The sequence below is a fragment of the Pungitius pungitius genome, chromosome 14, assembly GCF_949316345.1.
Source record: "Pungitius pungitius chromosome 14, fPunPun2.1, whole genome shotgun sequence".
In the NCBI taxonomy this organism is placed as follows: Eukaryota; Metazoa; Chordata; class Actinopteri; order Perciformes; family Gasterosteidae; genus Pungitius; species Pungitius pungitius.
Window position 1 is genome coordinate 5,519,484 of NC_084913.1, and position 12,808 is coordinate 5,532,291.

The window sequence follows — 12,808 nt, forward strand, 5'->3', positions numbered from 1 at the left end:
GCCGACGCCACAGCTGAGTGATCACCCAATGCGACCTGCTTCCTTCCTTTTTCTTTTTTTTTTTTCTCTCCCCGCTTCTCCTCACTTTCCCTGTCTGCATTGAAAGAAAGAAACATATGTTCCCGTCCGAGGGGAGACACATTAAACACAGGCTCTTTTTAGTAAACGCCCGGGCGCTTTTTTCAGGGGGCAAAGTGAAACTCTATCCGGACGCTAAAGGGCAAGACGTGCTCTGGCCCCGGCCCAAGTCTGCACTGAATATATTTGAAGTGTAAATATTTGTATTCAACGTATAAATGGACTTGATAGGCCCCTGATAACAGACCAGAATTGATTGCGAGTGGATGTGTCTCACTTAACGCTGCAAACTATGTCTGGACTGTAAAGCGCGCCACAGGATCGCGCCCCCCCAAAAAAATGTCAGAAGAACTACGACGGTGTTTAAACTCGGCGAGTCAAATCAATAGTACGGCAACTTTCAAATGCACCTTGCTCTACACTCCAGGCTGCCCCCCCCCCCCCGTTTTTTATTTTTTTTGGGTGAGGCAGCGCCCCAAGAGCACGAGAGCGGCTGAACGCTTCGCAGCGCGACGGTTGAGACGCGCGCTGCAGCGAGGCCTCTCTCGCCTGCGAGCAGACTTCCGCTTGCTCTCAACAGACGCCGGGGGGACGTTTCAACATCTGTTGAGCAAAGACTCGCACACCTGTCTTCCTCTTCCTCCCAGCGAGCAGAACAGCCCCCCCCAGCCCCCAACGTTCTCGCTCCCACCCTTGCTTCTTTCCGCTCTGTCTCTTACTTCCCTTATCAACCCGTTATTGGCGCCGTGGCAGCGCAGCTCCAAAAGCTTCTCTGCCGCAGGGGGGGGGTGTGTGTGTGTGTGTGTCTTTTTTTTTCGCCGGGCACCGCGTCTCCCCAGGGCCACCAATCACACGTTTTGGGTATTTACGGCGGGACAAATCAAAGTTCTTGCTTTGAGGCTGACCCTGAAGGATGTGGGTTTCACCCTTGGCTGGTGATTGTGGCTGTCTCGTCTGTGCCTAAATGAGTCGATGCTAGCCACACAGCAGACGTCGCACTGCTTGTCGCTCATTTACATAACACGCGGGTAACGCTGTGATGATGAATGCGCCGCGCTTTAACGGCGGTATCCGCATGGCCGCGGGGCCGTTGATGTCACGGCGCAATCGGCCGCCGCGGGTCGAGGTCCGTCATGCCGTCCGGGTGGGAAGGTTGTGGACAAATCATTTTGGGCCTAAGCAAGAGGTTTTCAAAGTGTTACCCTGCCTGACCACAGCTGGTAGATAGTCTAGTCCCTCGTGCCGATGTGTCGGCCTGTCTCTGGGGACGTCAGAAGTGTGAAAAATCCCCCACGCAGGCCTGAAAACAAGCTGCTCACAGCGGAAGTTGCTTCATGAGACTGTTTGAGCAAAGAGCGCAGCCTTCCTTTTCTGATAAGGGGATAAAGCGTGCGTGCGTGCGGGTGTGTGTCTGCGCCTGTGCGTGTGCGTGCGTGTGTGTGTGTGTGCGCCGAACAGAAGCACTGCCACACAAGGACAACCCCACAACAAGGCAGGTTGAGGCAAGCGAAGAGGATGAAGGGGTGCCAAAATAAGGCCCACTGCGCCCGGATTCCCCCACAATGCAGCAGAGGCCCGTAGCACATTCAGAGCAATCATCCCCCTTTTGTCCCTCCAGTTTACCGTGCGTGCGTGCGCGTGTGTCTGTGTAACTGTCTTCTCCTCGAGAGTCGCGGCGTGTCTGTGTCGATATGGCTGTCTTTTGGCTGCCCGCCTGCACTATATCCCCCCCCCCCCCCCAGGAGGCCCGACGCCGCGTCTTCAAGCAACGAGCCGCCCTCGGCGCAAAAGGATAAACAAAGAGAAGTTGTTTCTCTGATGGCGACGGAGTTGTTGTGCACTTGGGGCTGCATCGCTCGTGTACGTGGGACTCAGGTTGTTCTGAGCAGCGAGGTGCCAGAGGGAGGGAGGGAAGGAAGGGGTGGGGGCCTTCGCGAGGTTCTGGGAAAGGAAAGCAAGCTGCCGTTGTCACATACATCAGTGCATCGCCAGCAGATGTGTCAAACGGCTTCGCATTCACACCTCTGTGCGCGCTGCAGGCAGGTGTTGGTCCCTAGTTACGAAGAATTGATATTTCAGGTGGGTCAAAGCAAACACGCAAAATGAGAAATGTGTGAAATCCTGCAGCTTGTGAGCATGCACATACTTTGCTTTGGGGGGTGGGGGGGGAAATTTAACTCGCTTCGTGGGCCATTTATTTTTCTAAATGCAAAAAAACTGAACCTTTTTATTGAATTACGGCTGAAAGGCCGTAATGGCTCCCTCCCGTACGGGTCAATGTAAATAAGAAAGAATGAGCACACACAGAGTGGGCATTTTACTTCCCTTCATAGGTGGGTAAACAGGAAAGACGTTTGCTGTTGAGTTGGGGGGGGGCGGGGAGGGGCCTCGTCAGTGATTCTGAGAAAAATCCTTCTGCTTGCATCATCACGGTGAATTAGAGGCACTGTCTGGGCCTCTGTAAATAATTCGGTAGTTCCTCTCGTACGCGCTGCTGCTCTACGTGGCGTCAGCAAGCACAGGGCGGGAAAAAAGAGGGCATTTGGGCCGGGGGGCTATTATTTGTCTCCGACAGCCATCAACTGGCCCGAGGGGGGGGGATCGTACCGTTTCAAATTGTCGGACAATGACGTTCTTTTTTTCTTGTTTTTAGCGGACAGCTTGTGCAGCAACACGCAGCAGAGCAAACAGAAGCCGCAGGAGAGGAGAAAAAGTGCCAGTAATAGACTAGTAATGGGTGTTTTCTCTTGGTTTACATCTCAGTTTAGCTTTGGTATTTTGATTAATTAGCTCTGCTTTAACAGGAAAGCCGTTGTACAAAAAGCTAACTAGGATTACCAACAGCTGTGTGTGTGTGTGTGTGTGTGTGTGTGTCCCTCAAAGGGAGTTGGCCCTCAGACTATCTTGGTTGTGGTTACGGTGGCGACGGTGGTCAAAGAGCTCAGATCTCTGTCCTCCTCCTCCTCCTCCTCCTTGTTGTTTACCCTCCCGCAACTAGATTTGATTATACTGCAGAGGCTTTCATGTCCTTTAATGACTCACACAGGAAAAGACAGCAGCGACGTCTCGCCAAACGATTCGCGGCGCAGCGCGGCGCAGCGGTTCGGCCCCCGACGCGCGCACATCTTGCGCGACTGCGACGGAGGAAGCGGCCCTCGCTTTTCTCCCAAATTTTAAATGAGTGGCTCATGAGTTTGGTCATGCGCGCGCGTGTGTCACTGTGTCTCAAGTTAATACCCCTGGGGGAGCTACGGGGAAGCTGTGAGGAAAGCACCCGGCATCAGACGTGCACCCCCCCCCCCCCCACGCCCCCCTCCCCGGCACTGCTACACCTGTAGGCCTTTCTTTGAAAGACACCCATCTCCATTTTCAAACATCAAAGTTGCCTTTTGAGAGAGCAATTCGCACCGAGGGCCTTTCATGTGATTTGTGGAGCGCGGGCGTGGCCCGTGAGGGGGAGGGGGGGGGTCGACTTAAGAGATGGACGCACCTGGCAGGTTTATGAGCCTGCACACGTGCACGCTAATGCATACGCGTCAACGCGCACGCTGCCCCCCCCCCCCTTTGTTTTGTTTACTTTACCGAGAGACTGCAATATCGCAGGAAAAACAACACAGCAAATGTCATTGTTTGTCTATTTGCATTCTTTGTACAGTCTGTGTGCCAAATGCAAATAGAATCAACCCTCCAACTCCAACATGTGCAGCCCCGACTCCTCCACCCCCACCCCCCAAACCCCCCCCCCGCCCGCCATTCTCCTCCTGGAGCTCCGTGAACACACCCAGCCGAGCAAATAGAGGCTACAAAACACGACAGCACTTGATTTGTGTGTGTGTGTGTGTCTCTCTGAGTGGATGCAGGTATTGCATGTACACTGTGTAAATGTGTCAGTGGTCCGGGTGTATTCGTGCGCATCGCGTTGAAGTCTCAGCGTACAAATTGGCGCTCTGACCCAAGTGCAACATCCTCGACATTCAGCAAACAACCGTCTCTCTTCTCTGTTTCTTTGAGCTGCCGACTACCAGAACAGCGTGTGCAAATGATGCAGTTAATCCAGATAAAATATGAAATACTACCAAAATCCCTTTCTGACTTGCCCGGACAAATATTGTCTTATTGTCAAACTGGATAAAAACAAATTTTCTTTCTAATTGCCTGAGTTTCAGCCTCACAGACACAAACACTAGCACACTGATAGCAGCTTTGAATCTGCATACACACATTATTCCATTCTATTTAATTTATACCCGTGCACTTAATTCTATCCCACACCACACACACACTGTGTAACTTATTCCTGAACATTATCTCACAAGCTCAAAATATTTCTAGCTCCCCATTTGACCTCATTTTTTCTTGAGACTAATTTAGGTCAAGAGATACGGAAATACAAACGTAAACCCCCCTCCGATACCCCCCTTTTGGGACATAGGTAGAGGCTGATGTCACATGCAAGCGAGAGAGTGAGAAGAGCACCAAAAATATAGCTGTGGGGAATAAATTGTTGCGCGTTGCAGGGCGCGTTGCAGGGTGCACCTAGTGTGCGACGAACAGGGAGGGTCTCAACACCTTCTCTTTTAAGCGCCTCTCTCCGTCTCCATGAGTTGGAGAGACGAAGAGTTTTCAGTTGCAACAGTTGTGTTTGTCTCTCGTTTGGCTTCGCCTGAAGTTTGATAATATAGTATGACTGATACTTTGTGAGGGGGAGGCGGAGGAGGGGGGGTTGCATGAAGGCCGGATGCATGATGAGGAAATTAGCAGCAAGTGAGACAAAAATACTTTTGCAGAACATTTGGCCAACTCTCTGTTGAGGAACAGAATGCTCTCTGTGTCCGTTCATATAGACAGAAGAGCTTAAGGCCATGTGATTGTACGTCGGTGATCAGTGTACACATTGTACCTGTGTGTGTGTGTGTGTGTGTGTGTGTGTGTGTGTGTGTGTGTGTGTGTGTGTGTGAGAGAGTGAGACAGACTACTGCACGGCTCGAGTGTTTTCCAAAGGCACGGTGCCTTTTGTTACTCTGAACCCCGGCGAGCTGTCACCGCAGCCCTGTCCGTCAGGTTCCTCCTGACTGATTCTGTAAACATTAATAACCCCCCCCACCCCCCGTCCCCGTCCCCGTCCCCGTCTGCCCTGTGCAGCACCGGTGGCGATCACAGCAGAGGACACAAACGTCCGAGGATGAGATTTGTAATGGAAAAAAAACTATTAGTTGTGTTGGCAAAAGCGTCCGACATGCAGCCGACACAACGCGGTGCCTTGCGGTTGGAGAAGAATCAGATCATTTTCATGGCTGTAATAACGTATGAATGGTGGTGCGTGCCGCAACATGAGCGATAATAAGACTCCTAGTAGAATGTGCCTCTTGTTTAGATGTGAGAGGTCCTTTATCTCGTCACCACTTTATCACTGGGTTGAACTAAAAGCTCATCTCGGCCTCAGACCCGGAAGCCCATTAAAAAAAAACAAAAAAAATGTATTGAGTAATATGAATTCTTATTCCACTAACTGATCAGCTGTTTCGGCTTGCTTGTCGTGGATCTGCAGGGAGGCATTATTCATACTCCAGATCAGCTTCTGATCGCGTCAGCCGTCTCAAACATTTGCACAAAACCAACACGCTCTGGTTCCTAAGGGGCTCAAGCTGAAGGTGCTTCAAACTACGTATTGATACTCTGAAAAAAAGGAATATTCATAAATCAGTCTCCGCAGAAGCTCCTTCACTGTCGTTTCCACGAAATCCCTCTCGGCACCGAGGCAGCAGAGTTTAATGGAGCCCTAAATTCCTTCCTGCCCTATATTAAACAGTGTCACTTTATAGCACCCAGCGCCAGTGTAAAAGTAGCACGGCCCCCGCTGACGCCTCGGCTCGGAGCTGCAACATGTTGACAGACGGACAGGGGACAACCTTGATGTGCGCAGTTATTTTCGAGCGAAGGCCCCTCGCAGAAGCACACGAGAATGCATTCACGCACGGACAGGCGTCTTTTTAGCGAAAGACGATCAAATTGAAGCCATCCACACACACACACACACACACGTAGGTGTTTATAACGCCCCCCCCCCCCCCTCCCCCGCCTCCCTCCCTCCTTTGGGGTCACTGTTCTCTTTTAATGCTTCTGCAAATAGCGTCTAGCCTGACGGGAGGGGGGCGGGGGGGGGGGGGGGGTAGGTGGGCGATGCCCCTCTTTCTGTGCCCCTCCCCTTCCTCTATGCCATCTATACCCCACCCAAATCCTCGTGAGGCTTTCGCCACCACTCTCTCTTCCCCCTGCTGTCGTCCGTTTTAACTGGGCTAAATCCACCCTGTCACGAACACCCCCTCCCCCCCCCCTCCCCCCTCCTCCCTCTACAAACCCGTTGGACCCGATAACCTTTACAAACTCCATCCTTCATGAGGTGTAAACCCTGCCCATACCCGAGCCCCCCCCCCCCCCGCGCCTCAGAGGAGCGGCGGCGCTCCCCGCCAATCCCTTCACACATTTGACCACGTGAGAAAGGAGCTGCGTGCGGGCTGAGCGCTAACAGCTTCAGCGCGGCGCGGGCCTCGCTGCTGCCGGGCGGACCGAGTCTCGCCCTCTGTGAAATCCACCAGCCACTTATGCGGTCGGTCAGGTAGCTTGACCCCCCCCCCCCCCCCTCTGAACGGCCTTGGGGAAGGTAGGGGCTGGGAGGGATGGAGGGCGGGGAGCGGAGCGGGGGTCGACTGAGCTGAGCCACCTGCGGCTTGGAGACTCACTCAGCTCCTCTTAGTGGTCTTGGGTTATGCCTTAATATGCTTTACAGTTTCCTCTGACTAGGTCCGTCACCGTACCCCTGCTGAGCGCACACACACACACACACACCTGCACTACTATACTTGTGAGGACGATGCACTGCCCTATATTCATTCTCTACAGGCTTAACCATAACCGCTACATGCCTAACCTGAGTCTTATTTCTAATCTTAACCCCAAAACCAAGTCTCAACCCCAAACAAATATCAAGTGGAAACCGAATTTTGGCACATGTGATCGTGTGAACAGATTTTTTTTTTTTTACCTCTTTGGTGTGATGAATGCAAAACACGCACACACACACACACACATGCACGCCTACACACAACACACAAAGACAGCTTGCAGTGTTCGGCTTTAATGCTGCAGCTTTCATCTGCATATGACTCATTGGGTTGTTTCAGCCCACAGATATAAAACACACACACTCACACACTTTCAGGACTGTCTGCCTCTAACGGGGGGCCTACGACCTTCTCATCACACACGCGCGCGTGTGTGTGTGTGTGCGTGTGTCCGCGCGGGCGCGTGTACTCACTGCGCGGTTCTCGGGGTCCGTCCACGGTGACTTTGATGGCGCGGTGGTAGGTGGCCACTTGCGGCGGTCCGGTGAACACGGTGATGGTCAGCGTGAAGCTTTTCCCTGCAACACAGCGACACACGTCCGTGAGGTTCTAATGAGGTTCTAATAAGGGTTCTAATGAGGTTCTAATGCGGGAGCTTCGCGTTGCAAACGGCCCCTTTTTCCCCAATGGTACACGAGCTATTTGTTTTGTCTCGTGCTCGCAACAATACGTCGCTTGTTCAACCTCAAACCACCACCGGCTTTTGTCCCGCTGCACCTTTTTGAATTGAGGGGGGGGGGGGGGGCAAAAAACACGAGAGGCATGGGCCACCTCTTCTGAGGCCGGGGGATGATTTTGATTTGGCGGTTTTGCAGCAAATCGGTTTATCGTCGGACAAGGAGCCGCAGCTCGCGCGCTTGTGGGGAGGAAGGCCGGCTCGTGCAGCGGCTCCGGTGCTCCCCGGGACCGGGGGGGGGGGGGGGGGGGGGGGGCGAGGGGGGCGAGACCTCGTTTAACACGACACTGCGTGGGAGGAAAGAAGAATTTAAGAGTAAAGGCTACATTTCTATATGTATATTTGGAGATCCCTTCATCAAAATCACAGTTGGTGTTATTATTTAAATGATTTATAAACTGCCACAAGAGGCTCCCAGTTCAGGCTAAAAAATAAGAAAATATAAATACTCGCTCGAATATAACGATATTAGTTGAGGTTTTGATCAATTCAATAGAACACTTTTTTTTCATATGCATTGACAACACTCCATCCAGCAGGCCTGTTATTGCGTGTTTTGTTTTTAAACACATAATCGCCGTGATAAATACTGCGTTTCGGAGGTATTTGGGTGGTGGGGATTATTGCACTCGTCGCAGGAGCTGAATGGTTTTATTTTCTTCAATCCATCCGTGAGATTGCCACCGCGTGGATAACCATTTATTTTCCCCTGGATTCAGAAAATTACATTCGCATCACAACAGTTCACCGTGACGCAGGCCAGATGTTTCGGAAGACACCGATGGACGTTGGCAAAGTGAGGGCACTGCTGGAAACTAAATAATCCCACAGCGGACCTTAAAAAAATGTATAAAATGGACAACAGAGATACCGATACTTTAAACGTCATATCTAGTGTGTAGAGGTTTCACATTTTTGTCATATTCATTTAGAAAAAATAACGTGCTATCAGCTGTCAGTCGCTCTCCACTTAGACGCAGACGTATGATCAAAATAATTATTATAATTGCGTTTCCAAATGGTGCTGCCAACGGCATTGCAATCAGTTGCCAGCGGTTATTTCCCTGTGTGTGTGTGTGTGTGTGTTGCGCACGCGTGTTGCGCGAGCGTGTGTGTGCGCGTGTGCGTTTCAGCTCACCTCGTCCGCTCCTGCCCACGAAACGCAGGTCGTTAAAGCGGGCCACTTGGTTCTTCATCACGGCAGAGGCGTTCCTCAGCTCGGCCGAGTAGTTCTCGTCGTTCCCGGCCATCACGGTGACCAGAGTCCCGTCCGGAACGTCCCCGAGAGCCACGACCTGCAGCACAGGAGAACGCGGGCGGTCACGATGGGGCACCGAACCAAACCAAACACACGCACTCACTCACATGCGCGCGTAAAACCGCATCCGACTCCCATAATATTAAGCAGGAAATTTCACAACTATTCCTAACCCGAACCCAGCACAACATTGCATCAATAATTTAAATGTGGGATTTCATTAGGTAGAATCCCTCCAATGTAGATAAATTACATTTGAAATGATATTATAAAATGTGGATAATATCTGCCTTATTGTCTACTGTAATTTTGCAATTTTTGTCCCCGTGTTCTTATCGGATCTGATCCAAATACATGTTTTTGATATATCAAGTTTTAATATTAATAAAGCAGCACACTCATATAGGCGATAATACAAAAAATATACTTATAAATAAAGGAAGTAGGTATATTTGCTCAGTGTTTTAATTTCCGACCTTTCACATATTCAACTCCAGTCAGATTAAGGATGCTTTCATTCTGGTTGGAGCCGTTGGAAGGCCGTAACAGCAGAGCTGATCTATTCCGTTGAACATTTTGGTTTTCTACACAAAAGAGTAATGCGCACTATTAATGTAAACTATTTTATTCAATATAATGCATTTGCTTATTTATTTATTTATTTTTTCTCAAAGTTTATTGTCTTTCACTATCCACAGACAGAAACCCACAGGGGTGCGTCATCGGAATAAAAATAAAATGAAGTGAAATTAGAAGCCATGTGTCTTGCCTTGAACGCCACGGGGAGCGTCTTGTTGCACCTCCAGTGAGACGGGAGGACGGAGCAGAGGAAGTTGGGGCTGTCGGTCCTGACCAGCTCGCCGGCGTGGTCTGCCAGGACGTCCACCACGTTCCTGGTGTCGGATCTTGCCCTCAGGGGCCCCGGGGTGGCCATGGCCCCGTTGGCGTCTCCGAGCTTACACGGGAAGGACGTGGAGGGCGGCGTGAACCGTCTGGTGGTGGGCGGCTCTACGGGAATATGCATCACAACAGTGTGGGTCAGTGCCACCTGACCGGGTCGCAGGAGAGCGAGCGAGCGAGAGCGAGAGAGAGGACTCCTTTGGGGGAGAACCCCAGTTGTTTCTCTTCTTCTTCTTGTCTTCTCCTCCGGACGCTGGTGGCCTCAGGAGTCCACCGTGTGAGCGCAGAGGATGGAGGCGAGAGCGCGCCGAATGTGTGTGAGGGGAGAGAGAGCCTCGCGACTTTAATAGAAACAACAAGGCGTTGATGACAGGACGTGACGGCCCGAGGAACGCCGGGGTCGCTCCGCGTTACACGAGCTTCACCAACAACAAAAACCAAAACCGCGGACGAAAATAAAATGTCTCTCGGTGCTGGACGCGTCTTCTATCCGCCGCGCGCTCGAAGGACAGTTTCAACACCGCCAAACTGCCTGAGCTCTTACTTTGTAATCTCAAAAGAGTCAATGGAAGTTCTGAATAAATGACTGCCGATCTGGGGCAATCTGTCGGCTGCGATCGGGTAATCCAGCCGAAAGCGCAAAGTTCGACAATCCAGTCGATCTGTTTTTCTTTTTTATTTCTTTTTTTTATTTTTTATAAAAGAACCGATTTAGCGGCCAAACGTCAGCAGCCCGCGTCTTCAGATCTCCCCGCACACGTCTGCACGAGACAAAAAAGAGCGCAAAACAAAATGTGTCATGCCATGAATATCTAGAGCCCTCGCACGCCACACGTCAGTGTCCCTTCTTTCTCTTCGTTGCTGCCACTTTATCCTCGGCGGGTCTCTTCACCTCAACCGCAGAAGCCGACGTCACTCTAGTTACAAGAGGGGAGATATCCCGTCGCTCCAGACGAAGGTCCCTTCAAAAAAAAGTTATCCTTGAACGCCGAGCAGGAGCCGCGAGGCTGGACGCAGTGCAGAGTGCCGCGATATTATTTCACCCGAGTCATTTTAGTGTGTAGTGGGTTGGGAGCGCGCACAGGGTTTCCACCAATGAGCGTGCGGGGTTGGACTTTTCAGCGGGCCAATCAACTCCCCGCTGCTCCTTCCTCAAGCCCTGTGCTGTTGTCACACACGCACACACACACACGCGCGCACACACACACGCACACACACACACGCACACACACGCGATCTGAATTATTGATACATATCTGTGCTTTTCGCTGTGCTCTCTTTAGTTTTTCTTTTAGACCAACGTTAACGTGATGCAGACCAAAATTAGGAGACAGTGAGTTAAAAGAAGGGACACGCTTTAATTTTTTCTATTTAATAAAAAAAAAAAAAACTTTCAGACCTGCGCGACATTTTTTTAATTTGGAAATGTTTAATTGTAGTTAATGCCATAGGGGTAGTATACAAACTGAGTTCGATATTCAAAGTGATTGATTCAAATGTAAAGCAATTTAATATAGTTTAGCGCAAAGCCAGTTATCAGCCTCACATGGAGTCAGTTTAATGGATAAAATAATATGAATAACGTGCACTTTTATCCCTGACACATTTTTCCGGAGCTGTTTATAATTTGTGTGAGGGAGGCTTTACACCGCAAAGGCCTCTGGTTTTACTCTTTTATTCCTTTATGAAAATCCAATATATTTCCTACTCATCTCCTCCAGGTAAAGAACAATTTTATCAAGTGAAATTATCATTTTAAACGTTTATGCTGAATTAATAAGAGTAAAGAAAACGTGCACATTTCCTCCACACCTTAATGCCTGTATGTGAGGGTGTGTGCGTGCGTGCGCGCGCGCGCGAGCGAGCGAGTCGGCTGAATTCATTAGAACCCTTAAATGGTATAAACGTCACATCAGATGATGGCACGCCCTGCAGATCCCCCGCCATGCTGCTTTCGGACACTAGTTGGCGCATTTGCCTTTTTAAATTTTCAGCTCGGTCTGAGGCGCGCGCGCGCGTCTCCTGCGCAGAGGAGAGTAAACTTCAATCTGCGCTCCGAGATAGACGTGTGAACATAGAGAGAATACATCCTAATGAATGCCAATTTAAGCCAGTCAGACTAACGTCTTATGCGGGGCATTTACGTTGTCAAAAGAAACCACGGTGACATCCCTTCCCCCCCCCCCCCCCCCCGGGAGTTATAATTTATTTTTGGTCTAAATGACAATAATGTGTAATATTGTTAATAAATGAAATATTATGACAAAATTCTGATATTTTTTCGTTAAAAAATGTCAGTCTCTACATTTAGAGGATTAACTTGTTTATTGCATATTCTGCCGATGATCCAATACGTCTTAAAACCGTCCACGTCGAGCACCGACGGAGTTAATTATTGATTAGGATGTGACATTTTATCATGAACGATTCTGCGATATGACTGGTTGACAAATTAATTTTGAAATTCTTAATTAAAAAACAATTGAAATAGTATAAACACGATAAAATAACTAGAGATTTAAATTGAATGACATCAAAGAGCCGAGTTGACGTTAATTGAAATATAGAATAGTTTCGGGATTTTTTTGTTGAAGCGCAAATTACAATGGATCCAAACAATCGATGTTTTATGTTTAACTACACCAGCTTATTCTCGTGTTTAAGTTGTTTATTTGTATGAGAATTATTTACGAGGAGTCATCTGAGTGCTTCTCATTGTCCCTTAATTTCCAAATACACATCACTCTTAAAACGGAGTTAAGAGAGACAGATGCAGAAATAAGATTTCTAATTTTGGAAACAACTGACAATTTCCTCATTACAGAAAAGTCCAAATTAAGATTATTTTAATAATAATAATAATTTAATAATAAGCTGTTTGTGTTGGATCAAACTTGGCCCCAAACCTCCTACTCTCAGTGTGTGTCAATGCTGCATCAACTTAAAAGCAGATTTCATAAAAAAACATCAAAATTATACAAAGAACATCAATTT

General features: G+C 49.4%; 1 protein-coding gene across 3 annotated transcripts in view; it reads right to left on the reverse strand.

Moving 5' to 3' along the window:
• Positions 1-12,808, reverse strand: part of runx3 (RUNX family transcription factor 3) — a 42,503-nt gene that overhangs the window by 15,366 nt on the left and 14,329 nt on the right. For all 3 annotated transcript variants that reach the window (XM_037486474.2, XM_037486473.2, XM_037486471.2), the window contains exons 2-4: positions 9,684-9,922; positions 8,795-8,951; positions 7,394-7,498 (exon numbers count right to left, since the gene is read on the reverse strand). In XM_037486474.2, coding sequence (XP_037342371.2) covers positions 7,394-7,498; positions 8,795-8,951; positions 9,684-9,922 — 501 coding nt within the window. The remainder of the gene's footprint in view (positions 1-7,393; positions 7,499-8,794; positions 8,952-9,683; positions 9,923-12,808) is intronic.